The sequence below is a fragment of the Syngnathus acus genome, chromosome 11, assembly GCF_901709675.1.
Source record: "Syngnathus acus chromosome 11, fSynAcu1.2, whole genome shotgun sequence".
Lineage (NCBI taxonomy): Eukaryota > Metazoa > Chordata > Actinopteri > Syngnathiformes > Syngnathidae > Syngnathus > Syngnathus acus.
Genome location: NC_051096.1, coordinates 2,914,411 through 2,938,021, shown reverse-complemented (window position 1 = coordinate 2,938,021; position 23,611 = coordinate 2,914,411). Strand labels below are relative to the sequence as shown.

Below are 23,611 nucleotides of genomic sequence, written 5' to 3'. Positions count from 1 at the left end.
ATGACAAGTAACTTGACTACCTCCATTGATTAATTTTGTTACCAGAAATTGACAAATTATCACATTTCAAAATATGTATTTGTAATTTCTGTAATGAATAATCATTTCTATTAAACTTGTTGCCGCAAAAGAATAGAACAAGACGATCATCTGTACAAGTTCTTTATTGTGTTTGTAAGCACGGCTTTGGAAATACACAGAACGTGGGTGGAGAGGACGCAAAGCGGAATAAGACAACAGACAAACTAAAAGGTTACATGACTGCAAAAAGACAAAGTGACATGTTTGATTCTGTAAAAGAAGAAAAATAATCTACAAGAGTAAAGAGAGCAAGGCTGGGAGAAAAAAGTGAAAAATAAGAAAATGTGCACACCCCCATGAAGGACTATTTGGGATATTTCTTTTTTCATATATAAGACACATATCCACATTGCCATCATTTTGAAAGGGGCGGACATTTTGTTCACATTCGTTTAAAAAAAAAAAAAAATTTAGGACTGGGATAAAAGAACCCAAAAAATAAACAATAAACGGCGAGTCATGCATAGCCAAGCACGTCTGCTTGTGTACCGCTTATGACTTTTATCTTTTCTGCCGGTCAGCACCTTTTGGACTCAATCCTAATTCAAATAAAAAGTGATCTTCAATTGGTCATTTAAGCCAATGAGGAGGTGGGTATGGGACGGACGTTTTTTTCCATCATCCTTGAGTGACAGGCGTTTCCAACTGTATGCCACAGGAGGGCGCTGTTTCCACTATAGGCCATCTGATGGCGGTTCGCTGCCGCTGGAGCCCGATTGGGCGCGCTTGATGTACAAGTTCAGCAGCTTCAACTGAAAGTACAAAAAATATAGATATTTACATTTTTGTCGACAAAATTGATTTGATGAGCCACTCGAGTCTCATCTTCTCCTCAGTTCCCGTCTCACCTTGCTGCTGGAGAGCTGGCTGAGGTGCGGCTTGAGGTCCTCGCCAATGACGGCGTAGATGGCCACCAAACAGAAGACGCAGGCCTTCCTCACGCTGCTCTCCGAGTTGTCATAACCCTGTTGAGCACCCACGATCATGTGATTTCACACATTTGGTCTTTTTAAACAAATATTCCGCCGTTCCCTTGATACCTGTATGAGTCCCGGCACGATCTCGGGCAGCAGTCCTCCGAGGCCGTCGCGGGGGATCCTTTCCACCACTTTGGTCTGCATCTTAATCGCGGCCAGGTTGATAGGGTAGTCGGCCGACTGGATGATGGGGCACAGGACCTTGATGCACTGCTCGGGGCTGATGGACAGCGCCAGCATGGCCGCCGTCTCCTCGGCCGCCCGTGCCACCTGTACCAACACACCAATGACAATTGCAGCGTTGCCTCGTACGGTATTGCCAACATTTATGGATTTGTACAATATGCAGGTATGTCCAAATTTGAACTTGCGGGGCGGCACATAAACGGGGTCCTCTGTACACGGTTCGTTTACCTCCTTGTGGGGATCTTTGTGCGCCTCCAGAGCCTTCATAATGGTGAGCTCAGCGTAGTTCTTGAACCTCCACGGCTGCTTGTTGAGAATCTCCCGCAGGACCCGTAGAGCCAACGTGCGGATCACAGGCTGGAGGGGGATTACGCATCATTTCTCAGGGTTAGTGCCAGATAATTTGATCCGTGTCCCTTGGCAAACCAAATGCAACCTGGTCAAAAGCTGAGATGGGCCGTACCTCTCTGTCGCTCATGGTCTCCAGGAGCAGCAGCAAGATGGTCTTGAAATGCTCGTCCCACACTTGCAGCGTGTTGTCATGGATGAGCTTGAGCAACTCACTGAGTGCTGCCTTGCGCTCCTCCACACGCTCGTTGTGATTAGACAGCTCCTTCAGCAAGTCGCCCATCAGCTCCGACTGGTCCATGCCGCCTTCTGCCGACAAGCAAAACCGATGTCAATGTATGTAAACACTTTCCTGGATCAGAATGCTTAAATTTGAGCCAGGGTCCAATGAAATGAAATTCTTCCCACCCCGTTTACCGTCCGTGAGCCGCTCCGTGTCATCCATGCTGCCGTCTTTGCGGCCGGGCTTGTACGGAGAGTCTGAGAGGAGCTTGCGGGCACCCCGGGGGCTGGAGGAGAGCAGGGGCGTGTTGAGAAGAGAAGTTTTGTTGTCCAGAGCTGTGCGTCCGCCGTCGACGGGGCCGTCCACGCCGGCGCTGCCGCCCTCCTGGAGCTGGTCGTTCATGTCTTCTTGGCTGCGCACGCTGAAGTTCTGGATGGCTTCGGTGACGCCCTTCAAAGAGCTGTAGATGTCCTCCGAGTTCATGTTCTCCGTGTCGTAGTCGAATGCACTGCCGACCGCCACACGAGCAAAAGTCACATTTGCTGCTTTTGAGAAGCAGATGCAAGGTGTGCGTGTTACCTTGGTGAGGGGGTGTTCTGCGAGGTGTTGGTGGGGGACGTCACCGGGCTGGACCAACTGGCTGGAGAGCGAGGGGTGTGTCGGGCCAGAGGACTGCCTATCGTGGCCTGGGGGGAGGTAACGGACCTAGGTCAGATTTGGGATGTGGCGAAGCCTGGTCTGGCGCGGCACGGCGTCGTACCTGGGCCATGTTGCCCGTGTTCTTCAGGTGGTTCTGGAGCAGCTTGGTGGCTCCGTCCTGGAAGGTCTTGGGCAGCGCTGCCAGCAGCATGGTGAACTCGGGCGTGTTGAGCTGGAAGAGGGCGATCAGCACCGCCTGGGCCGCCTGCGACGCCACAAACACGCATCAGGCATGACAGCGGCGGCGCAAAACTTCCCCAGGCGGAGAGTCCCGGGCACCTTTCTGACATCCGAGCTCTTGGGGTCGGTGGTCCAAGTGATAATGCGCGAGACGGCCAGCCGCGTCTCACTGGAGTTGACAAAGTCGGGAGCTTCCATCTGCAGCGTCAGGGTCTCGATGTACCGCAGAATGGCCACCTTCACCTGCCGCGACACATCACAATGACGCAAACATTTAGCTTACGAGGTCCCGCTGCGACATGAAATCACGTTCAACCACAGCGGCGGCTCTGAAAATCAAAGACACGGTCTGACAAAATCACTTCAATAGAAATCAAACATGGAGTTAGCGTTTCATGTTTTGCAACATGACCCACCAACACACAATGGGGGGGGGGGAAAAAAAAAAAAAAGGCAACTTCATGTTTCTTAAGTGTACTAGGAAGGCCACACTTTAATGATTTCGGCGCGGCACACTGTTGCTCCCCCCCGGAGCGCACTGACCTGGCAGGAGCGACTCCAGGCGGCGGCCTGCTCATCTAGCGAGCAGGCGTGGCGCCGCGCCCTGGGGGGGAACAATTTTACCCCGGACCCTCCCCTGCCGCGCCCGCAACACGAGCTCCGCACAGGCTTCAGAGAGAAAGAGGAGAAGCACGGCATCAAGTCAGTGAGGAGGGAGGGAAGGAAGGAAGGAAGGAAGGAAGGAAGGAAGGAAGGAAGGAAGGAAGGAAGGAAGGAAGGAAGGAAGGAAGGAAGGAAGGAAGGAAGGAAGGAAGGAAGGAAGGAAGGAAGGAAGGAAGGGGAGGAAGTTTGGAAGAGGAGGGTGGGATAAGAGGGCACCGTGTTCTGTCTGTGCCAGGTGGAAACTTTCAATGTACTGAGGCTGAAAGTTAATAGAGATTTGCATTATTTTCTCAAACACGTCGCATAAGGAAAATGGCATGCTCCCGTACGTCAATTAATGTGCCGAGCGAGAAACGTAGCAAGAAAGGCGGAGGTGCAAATGTTATTATACCTGAAAGAACCTCCTTAAAAAGAGTTTGCGTCAAGTGTTACCATGGTTACCGCCAGCAGACATCCTAGCGGATTACCTTGAGGTTGGGGGTCTGCGTTTGGTCCACGGTGAATCTCATGAGGATGGTGAACTGGAGGTCGTTGGGGAAGGACTCTCTGCGGGGACAAGATGCTTTCAAATAAGCGCTGGGGGGCTAACTAAATGTGGGTGTGTTTTCTCCACGAACCGCGTCACGTCCAGCGCCCTCTGGACCTTGGCTTGCACCGAGCCCAGCAGGTCGGCGCCCATCTTCTTCAGCAGCTGGGTGAGCAACACGAACAACCAGTCCTGAAGGTCCTCCTTGTGGACCAGGATGAAGTCCACCAAGGTCTCCAGGAACATGCTGAAAACCTGAAAACACAACAGTTAAAATGAGGTCCTTTCCTCCATCATGGAAACCAGTACTCAGACTGAAGTCCCATGAGGACAACAAACACACTTACTCTCTGTGGAGTTCCGAGGAGCGACCACAACAGCAGCAGCATGGATGAGAAACACAAAAGACACACTGCTTAGAATTCAAAAGAGACAACCTTGCAGACTCAAACGTCTGGAAATGGGACGCTTTGCACAGAGGAAATGCCAAGAAGGAACCACACACAAAAAAAAAAAAATGGGAGAATGAGATGGGAGGGGAGGGGGTGGGATGCGGTACCTTGAAGGAAGCTGAGCTTATACCGGATTCTGCTGTGCCGTACACCCTGCCGGAGTCTCGCTGAAATTCATTGAAATCGTCAAAAGGTCAAAAAAAATCCAAGGGGCAAAAAAAAAAGGGAGGCAGGGCAGGAAAAGGGACCCATGCGAGTTAGTGAAGCTGGTTAAAAAAAACAAAAAAAAAAAAACGCAGCCTAAGTAGTTCTCTACAATTTTGAAAGCGGAAGAAGAAGCCAATGTGGCCAGCGACGGTCCGTCCAGTGAGGTCACACGCACACTCAGGCGTGGCATGCCGTTACAAGAGTCTTCATGCCGGTTTGTGTGTTTATGTGTGCGTCATGCATCCTTAGTGATTAACCCGCCTCTTCTGCTGCGGGTCAAATTGACCCGGAGTTTGAAAGTGTCAAAATAAATGTTGACTACACACGAAAATGGAGAAAAAAAAACGTTCGGAGCCTCAAACACCAGTTGTGAAGGTTGCCGTTCTATAACGGGAAGGTGGGGTGCTGCTGTGGTCTCCTCATTTTTTTGAGGGGGGGAGGCAGAATCCGGTACAGTGAAGAATGGCGGGAAAAAAAAAAATGACGTGACGATTGCGTGTTTGTGACATGCACACCCGCATGCAAAGCATCCTTACCTTGCTGTGCGGGTCGGCAAACATGCGAGTGAAGATCTCACACAGCCTCTTCAGCTCCACGCGGCTGCAAATTCAAATTGATTATAAAAATGGAACTGGAGGAATGTTGGAAGTGGTGGTTCCGGTGCCACGATATTGTGCGCACCTGAGGGTGCGCTGATTCTTCAGGAGGGCCTGGAGGCCGAGTAGACCTTCCTTCCTTTCGGACCAGTTGGCACTGGCGCAGCGGTTCAGAACCTGGACAGTCCACAAATATCAGACGCAACGCTCGTTTGAATTTAGACGCTCTTCCGTCCACACAAACTAACCTCGGCCACGTCTTCCGTCTGCCTCATGTAGGTAGGGATGGCGCCGCCGTTTCTGGAGCTGTAGGATCGCTCCGAGCAGGCGCTGGACGCGTCGCTGTTGGCGTCGTCGTCCGAATACATGCTGTAGTTCTCGTAGCGCCGCCGCGCCGGCTTCTTCTGCGACACGTACAAAAAAATACAAATGCGGCAAATGAAGCTGGAATCAGCCGCTTTCCTCCTGTGTGACCTCACGCTGCTAATAAACATCAATGAGCCACAGTAACCTTCCTGGAAAAAAAAAAAGACGGCCAAGAAGTAAACGTTCCAGGTACTTATAGCGGTCTTCTGAGTCGTTAACGCACACACACACGACAAGGCAAGACCAGACAGGACTAAAAGTACAAGGCAGGGGAAAAAGAGGCTGACCTTAGATCGTATGTCTCCCAACAGCTGACAGCATTGAACAAGAGGTAGAGGCAGGGTTAGTTTCCACGCACACAGGCAAGCAAGATTCTGGCTTTCCTACCAGGGCGTCCGCCAGCGCCTCTTCCACGTCCGAGCCGGTGTTGAGGACCCTCATGCCGCTGACCGAGGACGACAGGCGGCTGGATTGACCCATGCCGAAACTGGAGCCTATTTAGAAGGCAGACAAGAGGAAGATGAGTAAAAAAAAACAGGAGCGATTGAGGAAGAAGGGCTTGCATGCTTTGATTTAAAAAACAAAAAAACAAAAAGGCGTCGGGGACAACTCATCCATGATCAAACTCTAAGTTGATGTTGTGATTGGTTAGATGACGTTTCAGGACAAAAAAAGCGACTGAAAGAAAAACGGGACACTGCTTGTAACATGATGGGAAGGAAACATGCGATTCCGCTGGAAGGCGCTGCCATCCTAAATGCAAACATGAACCAAAAACAACAAAAGGCAAGAAGAGGAAAACAGAAAAGTCGAGGAGCAACCAAAAGAGAAAGATGTGAAATCAAGGCTGACCGCTTGCTTGCGGTACGGAAAACAAGTGCAAGTACTCAGCCTTCACCTGCGGCCCCGAAAGCGTCGGGTGTGTGGAGAGCTCCCGTGGAGCGAGAGTAGCTCCGCGTGGCTGCAACCCAGATTCAAACGCACACACACACACAATTTACATTAGCCCCTCCCCTGCGCTGCTCCATGCTAACGGCGTTGAGCGGGAAAAAAAAAAAAAACGTGCAAGTGATTTGGGTTGTTTTGCTGTCAATCCTCCGGGGCGGGGCAATCGGGGGGGCCGGCTACCGCTACTCACCGAGGGGCGTGAAGGAGCGTACGGGGCTGGTGTCCCGGCTGCTTTCCCTGCTGGCCTCTCGGCTGCAGCCCTGACTCATACTGGGCCGGGGGATGCGGCTGCCCCGGGCTGAGCCGAGGGGGATCGAGAGTGCGGCAAAAAAGAGGGAGATGAGTGTGAAAGACAAAGAGAGAGAGAGACAGAGAGAAAGAGAGGACAAATGTGAGGAAAAAAGGAGGCGGAGGAGAATGTGACACACATGAAGGAAGGAATGTGAGCACGGGTCAACTTTCGGCGAGATCAGGCTAGCAATACCAAAGAAGGACTTTCTTCCTTGCTTTTGTCACTTTTTGATTCGCTATTGATCTCCGGAAAAGTTTTCCGTGCTCACATTGAAGAACACGTTCATCCTGCATAATTGCTTTTGGCCGTCGCGAACAGGGGGACAAAGAAAGTGAGATGAATTGAAGTTGATAGCGGCAAGGAAGAAAGGGAGGAGGGAGGGAGTGCTTGATTGCACCTCAGTGGATGTCCAGCCAGTCGGTTAATTGCCGGCTTAATCGCAGAGATGAAGATGAAACGACGTGGAGCGGAAGGCTCATTCGTTAAAACGGAGACGCGAGGATCATGCGGCTGCGTCGCGGCGTTAGAGATTGAATCGAGATGGCGGATAAAAAGGCTTAGACGGTGAGCGGGGTGGGCGAGGCGGTTCCGGGGTACAGCCTTACCTCCTCTGCTGGCGCCGTTGTAGACGGAACTCAAGCTGGAGGGAGCTGGTGAAGCGGGAGGTGGAAAGAGAAAGGAGGGCAGACAGGGAGCGGGAGGGTGTGCAAACTTTTTGAGATCCCAGAAAAGACGTTTTTTTGGACAGATTTGACTTGAGATTTCAGTCTGAATAATGCTCACGCTGGGGATACAACGGCCATATTAGCTAATAATAAAAAATTGTTTCTGGCACTCACCGACTGACAAGCGGGTGGGGGAAGAATCTCTGGAACAGCCCTGGCTTCGAGGGATGCGGCTCCTCCTGCGCCCGTCCCCGGCGGTCCCTGGTAGCACCCGGTGGGCCGACGAGCTCATGGTGCTGAGCGCCGTGGTGGTCAGCACGCGGCCGGGCGAGCCGCTGCGGCTTCCCGCTTTAGGAAGAAAGGACATCGAGTTAGGTGAACGCAAATCAATAATACTGATAGTAATGTGCCCATCACGTCACGAGTGCAAGCCAACTTTTCGTCAGCCAGGAAAACAAGACAAATGAGGACGGTTGCCACACAGACACACACAAGGCATTCCGCCACTAATTTGGGGCTGCTGTTTTGGTTAGCAACAGAATGCATCAATTGTCACCTGGTGAATAATGTTTCATTTTTGCCACCCCGATTTGCCCAGTGGTAAGTGATCCCTATGAGCACCCCAGCATGCACTGTCCGGGTTGTGAGGAAGAGGACGAGCTTGAGGTGACTATCAATGCTTGGTAGAAAAGTGGCTAATAAGGACAACAAGGAGGCATTAAGGCTCTTACCACCGGCGGGGGTAGCTGACTGAGATCCTGAGCCGCGGAAGGGGGCGAGGGAAGGGAAGGGGGGGGGACAGCAGATTAAACTAAGGTGAATGATGAGGTTGGAACACAAGATGGGAAATGCTCAGAACGCGCCTCCGTGGTACGGTTGAATTTCATAAGAATAACAATGAGAAGGCCACAAAATGGTAGAGCTGGATGGGAGGAGGAGGGCGAGTAGTGCGTGTCGGGACATCGAAGCGAAGCTGGTCCACACCATGAGGAAAAAAAAATAAAGACACTTGAACATGCACGATGAGCGGACGGTCCAGTTGGTCCATTTGGCTAACTGGCTAAAGCTGCTCGGAGAGTTTGGAACCATGTTTGTGTGTTCCGCACCAAAGCTCGGTAGTGAAACATTGCATGCAAAAAAACACACGCACAAACAGAGTGGAACCTCTAAAGTGAAATGCGCAAAAATATGTAAAACAAAATAGCTGTTTTAAAAAAATAAAATAAAATCAACGGGCAGTGGTTGATCTATTACAAAAATTCTCTAAAAAACCAGAAGCAAACATAAATGTAGAAAAATAATTCTAAAAAAAATAAGATAAAAAAACATGGTTAACATACAAAAATTCTCTAAATAACCAGAAGCAAACATAAAAGTAGAGAAAAAAAATTCAAAAAAAAATAAGATAAAAAACATGGTTAACATACATCTACTTTTTTCAAAAAAAAAAAAAAAATAGTGGTTGAACCTTATGCCCTATCTTAATCCATATGAACAGTTTCTTATGGGACCTCAGAGGTTCCACTGAATTGATATTAAAAAAAAAAAAAGATTTGAATGATAAATCTGATCATTTATTACACTCGTTTGCACAAAAACACCTGAATGAGAGCTTAGCGTGTGGGCCACTATTCCCACACACAGCAAAACACACACATTTTGACATTGTGTATCCGACACCCACTCTCACAAAATACCTGGTGTGCAATCGGATTCGTCGGAACCTGAAGGCACAAAAACATGGCCACTGCCGTGAGCCTAACAGATACAAAAAGTGACCCCACCAAAAACACACACACACACGTTGCCACTTTCACACTTTGAGAGATGCGCCGTGACGAAGGTGACGTACGTTGCGACTGGGAGACCATTTTGGTGCGGCTGCGTCCCCTCGAGTCCACCTGGGCGGAGACGCTGCTGGCGGCGGTCAAGGGCTGCTTGGTCCGCACGCGACCTGCAAGGAGGCAACACGCTTGAATCACACACGTGCCAACATGGACAGATTACGCTTAGCGTTAGCGCGAATGGAATTAATGTGACAAACAACGTTTCCGAGCCCCGATTGTAATTCGAGTCAATGATGTGAATTAGGACGCAAGTGTGAATGATTAACAGCAGGCGGCGCTGTGCAGTCACACAAAGGGAGTTGGAGTGGGTGAAGGGAAGAAGAGGCGGAAGGAGAAAGAGATGATCTTACCATCCGTTTTATCAGAGGCATCATCTTTACAGGAGCGAGGGAGGAGGATGGAAAGGAAACGAGGAAAGGAGGAAGAATTGAAAAAAAAAAGTGAACGCAAGGGAGAAAAAACATGAAAGGAATGAAAGTGGAGAAGAGAAAGGAGAAGTGCGAGTTAGTAACTTTGGTGGAGATCGTGTCATAGATGTTCAAACATGCACTGAAACACTGAAATCTGCATTTAGCGACTCGGCGAGCAGGAACGCACAAATGATTCCAACCGCGTGACTTTGGCATGCAAAGCGCAAGCGTCAGGAAATGGAGGAAACAACAGCAAACGAGGAGCTCTCGTGTCGTCCCCCGGCTGCTCTCCGATTGGCCGCCGCCTTGATTGACAGCCGCCCTTACCCAGTGAGGCGTAGGAGCCGGGGGGCAGGCGGCTGGGCCCCTTTGGCGTCGGCGCCGCGTGCCGCTGCTTGGCCACGGCGGCGGCGTTCACGTCCACGTCGCTGCGGGAGCGCTGCAGGGAGGCCGCCGACAACGACCCGCTGCCTTTTGAACCCGCACAGACTGTTGGGGTGCCGGCCGGGGTGGGGAGGGGGAGCAGTGGGGTGAAGGTCATGACAAAAAAAAAAAATCCAAACACGTGCAGGAATCACCGTACAAAAATAAATAGATGGGATGTAAAAGAGCGTGACAATGAAAGGGATGATGTTCTCCGCGTGTGTGTGTGTGTGTGTGTGTTGCATCGGCAAATGTGCATGTGGACTCACCTCGCCCCGGAGCTGCCGACCATTTCGAAGACAGCGGCCGACTGTGCGAGCAAGAGAATATTCATTTTAAGCAAGCAAATATTTTGGTCCCATTTAAAGAAGTTTTGCTCAAATGTATTTTCTGCTTTACTTGAGGCTCTCCTGCGAAGACGACGACGAGCGGTCGCTTTGAGGCAGCGAGGCCACGCTGCCCGAACTTTTCAGGCACGACTGCAGGGTGCGCTGGTACGACGGCTCCAGAGAGTTGTAAAGCGCGTCCGCCTCGCCCGGGAAGTGGTTCCTCAGACCCCAGTACGCCCTGAAGCAGAAGCGGGTAAACAGATGATGACATGATGAGGACTCGGGTTTCCTCGAACCAAAACATTTCCGAGCGTGGCTTACTTGCGGGCTTCGACGCGCGCCTCTGAGTCGGCGTCTCGAATTCCCTTCTTGATGCTTTCCACTAAAACAGCCGTGTGCCTGCAATGGAGGGTTGTGAGTTAATTATGTAAAAAGAATCCCGCTTATAATATAGCACAGTAAAAATGTTCCAAATCCTGTGTGAGCTGGCGAGGTGTCCCAAAACTTTTGCCCATGTGGCCCCCCCCGCTCACCTCTCTAGCGAATGCGTCTGCCACTCTTGCAGCAGAAGGTCCAGGAAGTCATAACAGCGCCTGGCGAGCACCATTTTGGATTAGGCTCAAGTCATTTTGGTCGAGTACCTCGACGTGGTCTCACCTCCGAACGGCCACCGACTTAGACGTGCAGTTACTGGTGATCAAGGGGATCAGTCGCGGGACGTGAGTGTGCTGGAAGAAGCGGACGGCAAAGCGACAATTTTAGAACTGATTTTGTATTTTGGGAGCGTCTTTTTTTCGATTTGATGTACCTTTATAATGATGCGAATGGCTGACACGCCAGAGGTGGCCATGACTTTGGCACAGTTGGGGATGAGGTTGAAGAGGACGGGGACGATGGCCTCGGCGCCGTGGTCAAATTTGTTGCCCAGCACGGAGGAGAGATGTCTACGTGTGCAGACGGCATCTTTAGATTTTGCGATAACACCGAACGGGTGAGTGAGACCTACGCCACGGTGACGCAGGCCTCCCGGACCACTTGGGATCGGAGATCCTTCGCCGAGAGCTTGAAGGCGCCGTCCAAGAGGCGGAGGTGCTGGTAGAAGCAGTCGTAGGAGGTGGCGCCGGCCACCAGCAGGGAGCGGATCTTCTTCATCTGATGACATGAAAATTAAACACCTTCAAAAACAACCCCCAGAATAAACGTGGGGCCGGCAAACAGCGATGGCGATTCCTTACGGCGTTGGCCCGCTGGTCCCAGTCGTGCTTGTCATCGGAGCAGATCTCCCGGATATTGTTGAGGTTATCCTCGAGATCTCTGCTGGAGTAGATCTAAAAGAAGAGTTTGTTTTAAGAATCAAAAGCCTGAACGAGGGCTACAAGGTTTTTTTCTTCTTTTGAGAAGATGTCAATGTACCTGGACAGTTGGGACATCTGTGAAGGCTTTGACAAAGTTGTCTTCGTCCATAACCCCGGCGGCTTCTTTGGACCCTGCAATGTCACCGGGTGTTAGCACGTTAGCATTCCGGTAAGCGCTCAAGAGAAATAATCTTTAGCAATCCATGGCATTTGATCAATTCTATATGGGCACAATAATTACATGGAAGAAGAAGTTGAAAGGCGCTTGATTGTTTTCCAAGTCAAAGCTAATGAAAGCGTCGTATTTCAAAAGGAGCGGCATGCTAACCTAGCTTTCCGGTAGCACTGGGCCGTCGGGCCGCCGCCGGCTCAGCAGTCTTCTTCGGGACTTTGGGGACTTTGAACCCCGAGGATGACGAGCGGTTCCCATCCACACTGTCGTCATCGTCGAAACTTCGATCTGCGGGGACGGCCAAAGCGGTTAGTTTGTCTTTTCGCATCTTCACGCATGTCGATACTAAAAATCAATGGCTCCATTTTGACAGTGACATGATTGCAACAATAACACAGACGATGGCGGTTATCGGGCTAGCTGGCCCGGAGTCATGTGACAATGAAGACGGAGGACGACAAATGCACCGAAGCCGCCGGCACCTTTGCTCATTCATTAGCTGACCTGCGCATGAAAACCTCAAAGGAGCAAGCAAACAACGCCCGGGTCCGCCTCCACACTCACAGTCACAGATGCGCTGACAGATCAGTTTCCTCATTCTGGAGAGAGGTGGGCACGCTGGCAGGTGCCCCCCCTTCTGCCGGACCCTCTCCTCACAAAAACCGCCGGGCTAACAGCGACGCGGCCCCCCAAAAAGAGAAGCCCTCCGCCCCTGCGAGCACCGGCATTTTCTTTCCCTCCTCTCGCTCTCCCGGTCCCCTCCCTTCGCTCTCGGCCAGCATTTGAACAGCCAATGGGATGAGAGGTGACATCATCCCGTTGCAGCCAGTGCGGAGGCAGCACACGCGAACGCACGCAGGGAATTTTAACAGGGTTTCTGTCAGTTTCTATTTAAGCTAACCTCATTAGCATTGACAGCACACAACAGGCAACAGTCTCGACGTAAGATTGGAGGGGAATAACAAATGACAAAGAGTGACACAATTATGTAGGTGCCCGTTTTTTGTATGTATGTATAAAAAAATGTTTGCTGGCTTTTCTCCTCACGTCAGACCCTCGCCCACAATTGTTGACAAAGGGCGAAGAAAAAAAAAGACAGGAAATGAGGGGGTGGTAAGGATGAGCAAGGACCAGGCAACAAGCACACACACACGGTTGCCGTGACGACGTGTGAGATCACAGTGAAACTAATAAGCGGCTGCGATCACAAGGATGCGTTGTTCTGAAAGACCTAAAATGGATGCATCGCAATCAACACGAGAAGAAAAATAGCATTGCCTGCTCGCTCCTGACAAATTATGAGCCTGGATTCATAGTGACAGACTAACAGACAGACAGACAGACAGACAGACAGACAGGTATCATTTGAGGGCGACGGGGAATAAAGCGTAATATTCATAGCACAGATTTCCCCTGGCAACCCGCCAGGCCTTGGAAACGGGGTCACGCTTTCCGTTCGCAGCGCTGCCGAGGCATTGGAGCACAATGAGATTGTCTGCAAATGTGTGTGTGTGTGTGTGCTGTGGACGCAAAGTAAGCGAAGTCAGTGTCAACATCAAAAGTATGCAGGCCAGGAAAGATGCTACTTGTGGTCGGTCACTTTGCAAGGCGACAAATGTGTTTGGCTTGTACGTCGATTTGTTTTTTGTGGCCTGACAGCTATCATTTCAGAAAAAAAAAAAAAGACGCAAGACTGACTTTTTCTGAATAACAACAACCAAGCTATTTTCCAGAGAGCCATTTAAGGTTTAAAGGCGGCGATAAAATCCGGAGGTTTTATAGCATGGAAATTTATATTGCTTTTATTTTTGACAGAAATTGTGGTTATCTTCAAATTCTTCCAAAGATCCGTCAAATCTATCAATCTTTCATGGAAGATGATAAATAACATTCAATTCGACGAACGCGCGGATGCATTGGCAGACATCCTGCAAAAGAAGCGTAACGGAAAATCCTTTTTCTTTTCACACAACACGGCACAATCGTAATCATAAAAATATGGCACCACTTTAGTGGTGAGCTTAAGCGGATTTTTGTGGAAAAGCGCACCATGGCCATCTTTTGTCCGGGTGCCAGCGACAACTGGGATTAACCAAGACGCGCTTACGGCCGCCATCTTTCCCAAAAGCCACGGCTGGAGCTTGCTCGAATCCGGGCCGCCTCCTTCGCTGTCGTGCCCTCCTTCCCTTCGGCATCCGTCATGCCGAATGGGGACGAGGAGGCGACAGGCGGGAGAAGCGGCGACCCGACTGACCGGCTAAGTGACGAGATCTGGGTCAACTTCTTTTTTCGAAGAGGGCGATGACGGCGTTCTCTCGCCAGGTTCAGCTCGATACCTCAACGAAGGTGTGCCGTACAGTACTGCTGGGATTCTAACGATTTGGACGCACGTGCCGGTTAATACCCGAGCGAGCCGATATGCAGCTACGCAGCTGCCCGAGTTCAAAGTAAACACACTCTGCCTGCCCCCCCGTCTCCGTCCAGTTGCCACCGGCGACGGCATCTTCAAAAACAGCCGCTGCGAGTAAACAAGGCGAAGGCTGCGATATAGACGCCGACAACTCCGGAACAAGGATGTAATTCATTCGGCGAACAAATTTGACGTTTGAAATACGCAGAAGTATTCAAGTTTTGCTTTCTAACAAAAAAAAAAAGACCTAAAATTGTTGTGTTAATATCCCAAAAAAATAATCAAATAGTAGTGAATAAATAAAAACAATAAAAATAAAAACTGAACGTGGATTCTATTTATACTTGGACAAAGGAAAGGTCACGCACTGTACTGCTGCGCGCACACACAAAACCATTAATCCTGTTAGGTCCGATTACATGGCAGTTGGGCGACACAATCACAAGAGCACATTGTCAAGCCCCCCCCCCCCCCCCCCCCACACACACACACACACACACATGACAAGAGGAAAATCTCCCTGACATGACTCAACAAGATGGTGGGCGTCGCCCAGCCAAGTAAATAAAATGAGACACTGACCGTGACTGGGGCTGAGAGCCATGTTGCCCGAATTCAGAGCTTCATCAAAGCGAGCGAAGATGGTCTGCAACCTGGAGCGAGAAGAGAAGGAAGGTTAAGCCCAGGGAAACAGATCCGTTTGTTATTCTCGCTTCTCTGGGCGTCGCACGTGAGCGTCTCTCGTGGTGGGTGTGTCGACAACACAAGATGGACGGCGCCCCGCCGGCTCGCACATGTATGACAAAAATAGAAACACAACACGCCTGGGGCTGAGGCGCGCTCGTCTCACCGCTTGTGTTCCGACGCGCGAAATGGATTCCACCTCCTTGCGTTTGCATATTCAATTGCCAAACAGAGGACGGGCTCCCGATTTGCGCTCCGTAATTCCCCCCGTCGGGCGCCGAGCCGGTGACTCGCTCCGTTCTTCAGCTCTTTGTATCCAACATGGTGCAGTGGCTCTCCGAAGGGAGGGGGGAAGCAAGGGGGGGGGCGAAGCGTACACGCAACAAAGCACCACCTACTGTTCTACATGCGTTCTGGATGTGTCAATCACGCTAGGGGGGTGCACAGTCAAGCCAAGGTTTGTGCGTGTGATAAGCAGCCAGCAGATCGCCTTACCCTTTACATAACCTCCCCACACACACGCACACACACAGAGGGGGGAGGGGCTGGAGAGCCATGTGTGTCTCGCCTCACCCCGTGTGCCTTCTTCACGTTTGCCTCATCCCCAAATCCACATTTACAGACAGCCTAACGGTGATCCGTGTCTGCGGCAAACTTGGCAGCCAACTTGACAACAAGCAGCAGTTTGGCAGATGTGAACAAGTTCTCAAAATGAGCCCCGCCCTCCAAACGATCATCGACAACTCCCGATTCCAACACAAGCTCAAAATGCAAGATGCGGCGTCCTTGTTCTCGGCCTTATCCGATGCAAAGCTTTTCAAGTTGATACGTGATAGCGTCAGCGGAACTTCAACCCGGCATGAGTTGAGAGTTGACACTGTTTGTCTTTGCACTTTTTCTGTGTCATTTCGTTTTTTAAAGTCATGCATCTCTCCGTGTAAGCAGCGTGACTAAAGGACACATGTCACCCCCCACCCCGCCCTTTCCTTCAACCCGACCAGCGACAGTCAGCATTGTGCTCGGGACAAAAAGCGTCTCTGTGAAGGGCAGAGTGGCGCATGGCATGGCCTGGGACCGAGCGAACGGTTCGTGCTCGCTCGCTTGTGCGTGCGTGTGAGAAAACAACTGACCGCGCGGCAGGCAGTCCTCTCTTCGCCAAGTCGGCTCGTACCCTCTCGCCGACGTACCGGTAAATATCCACTATGGTTGTGATGGAGGCCTCTCGTACCTGCACAGAGCAATTCAGAGCGGTTAGCGTTGGCAAGCGGACATGCTGGTGAATACTTTGCTAACCAAAACAGGAGCACTGCAGAGCTTGGTAGTGAGTCATTGACATGAAACGAGGAGGTTGTCAAAGTTTCAACATGACGCCCATAATACTTTTTAGTCAAGAGTTAAAAAACATGTATTTTTTTTGTAGACAAAAAATGTGTACAGTGTGATTGTGAAGTTTTGTCGATGACCTTCATTAGGCATTTGTTTGTGTCACTTGCCATCTTTGTTTTTAGTCTGGCATCCTTAAGTGCACTTGTGAGGAAAACACATTAGAAAAAAAACCCCTGCAGGGAACCTTTACTGGTTTTATTGCACGGCTGCGATTGGACGGCTGGATGTCGTTGCGAAGGGGCAAGTGAGGGGCGGGCGTCCACGACGCTGATTGGTAGGGACAGAGCGCGGGTGGATTATCACCGGGTAGATGACGGCAGCAGATTTCAGCTTTGGGGCTAAAAGGACTGGTAAGCAGCCCCCCCCCCCTCCCCAAAAAAAAAAAAGCGCAACTCGGTGCTAATAACGCTCATCATGGCATTTTGTCGCTCTGACCTGAGGGTTCTGGTCCGCCGTCAGAGTGCACAGATGAGGAACGATCTTGCTCAGGCTCAACGTCTGGGCGCCATATCTGCGACACACACAATGGCGATGATAGAAATGAAAACATTCTCACATTTTTCCATTTCAATATTTATTATTACATTTTTAAATGACGTTTGCATATTTTGACCTATTTATTTCTTAAATATTTGTCATCAGAATGGTATAAACCCATCGAGTGATTTACGGTGCTCACTGGACAGCTCGCACGCCGCCGCAAACTATTAGCATAAAGGCGCTAGCGTCGGCGGCTCCACTCTACTAGGCCGCTGTGTTCCATCTGTGAGGTGACACAGTTAGTGAGAAACATCTGCAAAGCGTTTCTCTGTGCTTCACATTGAGCGCCAAGAAGAAAACGCTTTTCTTTGTGAAGCATCCATGACTCGTTCGCCGCTGTCTGCCAAGGCGCAGCAGCTCGAGTAACGCAGGGCAGCAGTATCATGTGGCGGCAGTTAGCGTGAGTAGCTGAGATATAAACGACAAGAAATGGGGAGAATATGCTGCCTCAGCAAGTTTCTGCCTTTGTGGTGAAAGTGTCTCGAAGCTGAGGAGGGGGTGGTGATGTTATGTTTGGCAATTCTGGCCAGGAGATCGTGTAAGGACTCCAGTGGTTGTTAATAGGCGGCAGACTTTTGTAGAACGGATTTTTTTATTTTGGTAGAAACTAAAAAGGATTCATCCCAGAGGGCGACGCTACGCGAGCCCACGGAACATGACATACTTTCAACACAACTGCGGGGGACAAGTACATCGTGCTCGTCCCAAGAAGTGATTTAAAAAAAATCCGACTTACGAGCTGAGCGTGGCACTGAGGCAAAGGCAGAGTCCTTCTCGGCTGCGGAAGTTCTTGTGTTTGAAGGCGGGCACCAGTCTTTCCCAAACGTACTGCAGGGACAACGAGAGCGCAATGAGCAAAAAATTGCGGCCGGTCTCTGAGAAGATTAAGAGAGCGGCCGCACATTGGTGACAATTGGCAGCGCATATGGCCAGGAGATGCAAACTACTGTGACGCTACCAGGGGAGGCCAAAAGAGGGCGCTCGGTGAAGCTTTTTTTTTTTATATCACCAAAATGATTTTTTGGAAGATCATAAAATATAACAGCTAAATATAACAAATGACCAACACTGTCGTAATATTCAAATGCCTTTTAAAATAGATTCTAATCCACCATTCGGTCACTTTTTACCCAATAGATTCAGTTAGTGGTCGGAAGATGTTGTTGATTGAAATGATTTACGGCTTCTGCAAATGAGTCAGGCGTTCGTCTTCATGTGGGCGCTTGCCGAACGAGAGCTTTACCATGGGCGAGGCCGACTGCTCCATGCAGCGAAGGATGAGCGCTTGGCTGTTCTCCCGGACCTGGTCCTTGCTGTCCCCCAGCCGGTCCACCAGGGCTGGCAGGACTGCGAGAGGAAAAACAATGAGGAGTGGCCCCAAGTGGATATCTTGCAGATGACAGTCAGTAGGCGTGTTGTGAAGCGAGACGACGTCATCCCTGCTTTTGCTGTCCATGTGCTTGCATAACAGTGAGTTGTCATGACGACAAAGACAAATAATGAGAGCTTGAAAAGCCTTGTTGTGTTGCATCACGGGCTTAAAAGGCGCACACTCCGATTGTTTAATCGCTTGTTTTTCAGCCAACGTCGGTAAAAGGAGCCCAGCAAATGTTTTTCAAGATCAATACGATGCACTTAGTTGCACCGGATGATGTCTTAGTTTAGTTTAGTTTAGTTTATTGTTTAGCACATATTATTATAACAAATAACAGTGCAGGGAGGGAGACGAAGCCTAGGGCTTGTAAGGAGCTCCACTCCTGTATAATCAAAGTGCACAACAAACAAAGTGCTGTGACATCAAATATTATTCAAGTGTTTAAGAAAGAAAAAAAATAATAATAATATATATATATATATATATAAATGAATAAACATCAATGAATAAACACAAGCATAACTAGCTAAATATTAAATCGTCATATTTATATATGCATATATACGAAAGTGAACGTATACATACATAAACAAATACACTATACAAAATGAGAAACAAGAGAAACAAAATTTGACACTTTAGTGATGTTGAAACAATCAAAAAACACCAGGTAAGAAAATAGCTGAGCGGAAGCAGAAGAACTGCAAACAGAAAATAACAAAACAAGGAAGAATCAGGGTATAAATAGTGGTTTAAGTTGATGTTCTTAGTATGGATCAGCTGAGTGCGGTGGAGTAATTTTGGACTGGTAGGATCATGAGTGGAGAAGGTGGTGTTTCAGGTGCTTTCTAAAAGCAACCTGTGAAGATATGGATCGAATATGGATTGGTAGCTCATTCCAGAGTGAGGGCCCTCTAAAATGGATATTGTATTGATGGCGTGATGTTCGACAGGACGGTGGGTGGAGATTGTCCCCCTGTCTTGTAGGATAAGAATGTAATTCCGATACAAATGCGAAGAAATTATGAAAAGTGGCTGGAAGACAGTGTTTCCTGTATATATATTTATGGGTGAGTAGACAGGTTTGATGAATATTTACTTTATCAATTGGCAGTAATGAATAGTTTCTAAACAATGGTGCCGATGGTTCATATCTATTTGAAAAAGAGATCATTTTTAGGAACTTCTTTTGTATGATGAGTAATTTGCTGAGGTATGTTGGATATGTAGCTGCCCAGACTATGTTGCAGTAATTGAGTAAAGGAAAGAGGAAACTATAATACAGAGTGAGATGAGCAGACGGATGGACCAAGGGACAAACTTTTCGTAAGATACCTAGCGTTTTCATGGATCTTTTGCAAACCAAATCAATGTGTTCAGACCAGTTTAAGTGTTTATCTACTATAACTCCTAGGAATTTAGTGCTAGTAACTTGATGGATTTCGTTATTATTTATGTAAATTTTGGCCTGTTCTTTGGGGTAAGATTTATTTATATTGCAGAAGATCATGAAGTTACATTTGTTTATATTGAGTGACAACTTATTTATTTTGAACCATTTTGTAACAGCGTGCAACTCAGTATTCACACGTGCAATGAGGAAATTAAAATCCTCGTGGGTGGCAATGAGATTGGTATCATCCGCAAATAACAAAGGAAGAAAATTTGAACAAGACATGGAAAAATCATTTATGTACACCAAAAATAATAGAGGACCCAATATTGAGCCCTGCGGGACCCCAAATAGTATTTTAGATCTGTTGGAAGAACAACCATTTATATATACATATTGTTCTCTGTTGGCGAGATAGTTTGTGAACCATTTCAGGGCAGAATCGTTCACTCCATATCTCTCTAGCTTAGCGATGAGGATCTTATGGTCGACAGTATCAAATGCTTTGCTTAAATCTAGAAAGACACCAAGAGCGAATTTCTTATTGTCAAGAGCCGTTGAGATGTGGTTGGCAAGCTGAAGCAGTGCATGCTCAGTAGAAAACTTTTTGCGGAAACCGTATTGATGTTTATAGAGAATATTGTTTGTTTCTAGGTGCTTTGCCAATCTTGAGTAAACCAGTTTTTTTTGGTCTTAGTGTGCCAAGCCGGTGTTTGGGAGCGGTTGCGGAGAGACGAACGACAGGAGGGGGGAGGTGTCAAGCTTTTGAGAAAACAGAAATAAAAGTGACGCGGCGGAACGAGTGTTTATGACAGGCGCCGCCGGGGTGGCCGACACAGACGGCGAGGACATCTTGACAGTCACTGACAGCAAAAGTCCACGAATTGTTGTGATCGAAACGAGACCCAAAGACTTTTTCACTCGTGATGTTAACTTGACTGTGTGAATTAAATGACACGGATTTGGGCGGAGTGGCTCGCTTACTTGTGCCCAGGTGACCCCGAAAGCGCTCGCCAAGGCGGTCCACGAAAGCAGAGCAGATCTCGATGCCCAACACCGCCACCTGTCAAAACAAACAGAAAGAACTCACCGGTGAACATTCAAGCCATTTATTTTAAATCAGCCACATGTGGAGGAGGGGCCGAGGGGAGGGGGGGGTTGCTTTCCCATCTGGCGTGGCGCAGTCGACTTTTTCCACCATTGCACTTTTTTTATGGGGATCCCATCCGCACACACGGAGTGGAATGCTTGTCTTGGCATTGCGTGAGCCATCGTGACTCTTAAAAACTTCAGCGGGCTGAACGCAGAAACCCCTTGCCTATTTTAGTCAAAAGCCCCCTTGAAGCAGGTAAGCGGGTCGATGAGGTCTACAGTCCAAATATTTACACACACAATCGTGATTAAAAAAAAAAAAAAAAAACCTTGAGGAATGCTGGAATATTCTGTCGGGACTCAATGGCCTCTTTGTGCAGGGGACGTACGTCGGCTTAGTTTGCTAATTGGTGAGCAGAATTTGAGTTGGGGGGGGGGGGTCCACACAAAAGTCCAGAGAGACCACTTTGTGCTTTAATCGTGCGAGTGTTTGCCAGCTTGCGTAATCCGATTCCGTCGTGACGTAAAACAACAGCTGCTCACCAAACCCATAATGCTCTCACTTGCTTTATTAGCTTTATTAGCATGATAGCGAGATTAACGCCTGTTTAATGCAGACTGGCGTTGTCACATGTGGACAGTGACCTTGCATCCCAACACGGATCGGCCCCGAGTGCAAACACGGGCTCTCACGGCATCTTGACAGCCAGAGGTGACAGTCGCCTCGTCCTCCGATAAATGTCCAATCCGCCCTTGTCACTTTTCATCGCCTCTCGTGTTTTTAGCCGAGTCTGCGGTTACTGTCGAGTCTGAGGTGGAAGGCGTGTCCAACAGCTGGAGCGACGGATTATGTATTCTCTCACCAGAAGCTGTACGACACGATTTTTCCACTGGAACGCTTTGTTGAACAGAAACACAAGTTCTCATTTTGAACCATTTTTCATTTCCTCAAATGTCTTCTTGCGCTTCCTCCCAACTTGGGGCGAAACAGCCAAAAGACTAAATGTGATTTCCATTTGTCAACATGAACGTGAGCCAATTTTACCAATTGAAAATGATTTGTCTGTTGACCCCATAAAACATTGTTCGCAGCAAATCAGTGCAGATGTCATTTATCGAGTTAAAACGAGATTTGGGAATGTTTTGACTGGCGGTCAGGATGGGAGTGTTGATTCTGGCAAACTGAATCATTTTTCCAGTTTTAGTTGGGGGGTTTTCCACTTGATATGGCACACAACGTGGATGCCAAGTCAGCATCAAGAGGGACACAGAAAGAGCCGCGAGGATGGAGTTCTCCCATGACACCTCCCCCATCCTATACAGGGGAGAGGGGTGTCTGCATCCTGACAATGGGTTCCGTCAAAAGCATGAAATCATGTTTAATTCATGCCACTAATGGAAAATGAGACCCCAGTGAACAATGTTTGTCCAAAACAGGAAGCATAGCACTGTTTTTTTTTTCCAGCAATGAGTGATGAGAGGAGCATGTGATGCACTGGGGGGGATGAAATGCTTTATAAGGACTGGGCCACTTTCCTATTGCAAAAATCCCCTTAATTGTGTTGGTTTTGATAGTGATGTAAGAAAAACAATGCACTCTGGATCAAAGTTAGACACTTCTTTCCTTTTACCTTGAAATTGCTGGAGTTGACCCAACCGGTGAGCTCGTCGACGGTCTTATCGAGCCGGGCTTTGTCCTGCTCCACATCAGGCGAGCGAGAAGGGTCGCTCAGGTAGTCGATGAGGTCCTGGCCGACCTGCAACCGGCGGGAGACATCCTTCTGCAGCACCTGCTGGTAGAAGTAGTCCATATTGTCGCGGTCCTCCATCTCGGGGGAGTTGGACGGGGTTAAAAAAAAAACGTCAGCTGGATAGAAGACCCCTGGTCGGTTAATATAGTCCTGCAGATGTGTCGGTGGTCTACGCGGTGAGGACTGCCCTGTCTTGGATGTTTGCGACCATCAATTAGTCCGCCGCGAGCTCTTGTTGACAACTTGGCTTCGGAGTCATCCCTGTGTCTCCTTCCAACAAAAACCTTACATAGAAGATCACAAAACCTTCACCAGACACCCCAAGATATTCAAAACGTCCGTAAAACGTGTGCAAAGTCGGTGATTTTCAAAAATCCTTGCGCGAAAACATCAACTAGCAGCCGGCTAATTCGGCTAGCTTCGGGCCTTTAGCGTCAGGGATTCCCACTTAGTCGCAAAAAGGAGGCTGTAAAAGTATCCACAAAAGCCCCTCGGTTGGGTCTTTTAGGTCGGGGAAGTTTTCGCTCCTCTCCGACGGGGAATGAACGTGAGCCAACGTTGTTTCGGGCCGCGCAGAAGCTGTGGCTGTGCGCCGCCGGGAAACAAGCGCATTTATGCCGATGGACGTCTGCCGCCGAGTGGTCCTCTTCGGTTAGGTAGCAAGCTAACCGACGGGGTCCTTGGACGCCGCACAGCTGCCCGGTACGATGCCTGAAGTAAACGTTGTATAGAGAGCTGCTTCAATAGTTAAACCAAAAAACATAAGGGAATTCCTGGTTATTTGATATAAATACTGAAAGTGATTTGTTTTGTGGAGCATCAATGTTAAATTGAGCAACTAAATTATTGTGATGGCGTGTCAGCAATCTGGGTGGATCGTTGCTGCCGTCTATTGGTCATTTGCCAATGTGACAGCTTGGCTCGCCGCAATTTTTGTATTAGGGATCTTTAAAATCGAGACAGGGTACGTGTGAATTTACTCAATCTGTAAAATGAAAATAATATGTAACACATTTTAAAACTATTGATACCATC

The 23,611-nt window shown here is 49.0% G+C and overlaps 2 protein-coding genes and 1 long non-coding RNA gene across 42 annotated transcripts in view; 1 reads left to right on the top strand and 2 right to left on the bottom strand.

Annotated features, from left to right (window-relative positions):
* The window catches only part of LOC119130302 (H-2 class I histocompatibility antigen, alpha chain-like), a 346,995-nt gene that overhangs the window by 312,442 nt on the left and 10,942 nt on the right, over positions 1–23,611 (bottom strand). The window lies entirely within an intron of this gene.
* The window catches only part of LOC119130478, a 340,541-nt gene that overhangs the window by 309,679 nt on the left and 7,251 nt on the right, over positions 1–23,611 (top strand). The window lies entirely within an intron of this gene.
* On the bottom strand, positions 147–23,237 carry clasp2 (cytoplasmic linker associated protein 2). 40 transcript variants are annotated; one of them, XM_037263708.1, is made up of 44 exons: positions 22,457–23,237; positions 20,718–20,796; positions 18,209–18,312; positions 17,702–17,793; positions 16,861–16,936; positions 16,170–16,267; positions 14,938–15,008; positions 12,102–12,233; positions 11,832–11,905; positions 11,654–11,746; positions 11,425–11,570; positions 11,227–11,362; positions 11,076–11,146; positions 10,952–11,011; positions 10,740–10,817; positions 10,489–10,656; positions 10,359–10,399; positions 9,994–10,155; positions 9,607–9,630; positions 9,262–9,363; positions 9,107–9,133; positions 8,141–8,167; positions 7,584–7,757; positions 7,350–7,394; positions 6,643–6,750; positions 6,403–6,465; positions 5,892–5,998; positions 5,792–5,815; positions 5,387–5,542; positions 5,224–5,315; positions 5,079–5,142; positions 4,443–4,502; positions 4,231–4,233; positions 3,975–4,138; positions 3,825–3,903; positions 2,794–2,937; positions 2,576–2,719; positions 2,395–2,501; positions 2,001–2,323; positions 1,708–1,901; positions 1,473–1,601; positions 1,122–1,328; positions 930–1,046; positions 147–833 (listed from the first exon to the last, which is right to left on the bottom strand). In XM_037263708.1, exons 1-44 carry the CDS (start codon positions 22,652–22,654, stop codon positions 756–758), a joined length of 4,641 nt encoding a protein of 1,546 aa, XP_037119603.1. In that variant the 5' UTR covers positions 22,655–23,237; the 3' UTR covers positions 147–755. The 40 variants fall into 40 exon arrangements, with proteins under 40 accessions (XP_037119603.1, XP_037119605.1, XP_037119606.1 ...); XM_037263710.1 differs by having other exon boundaries at positions 1,708–1,898; XM_037263711.1 differs by having other exon boundaries at positions 2,010–2,323.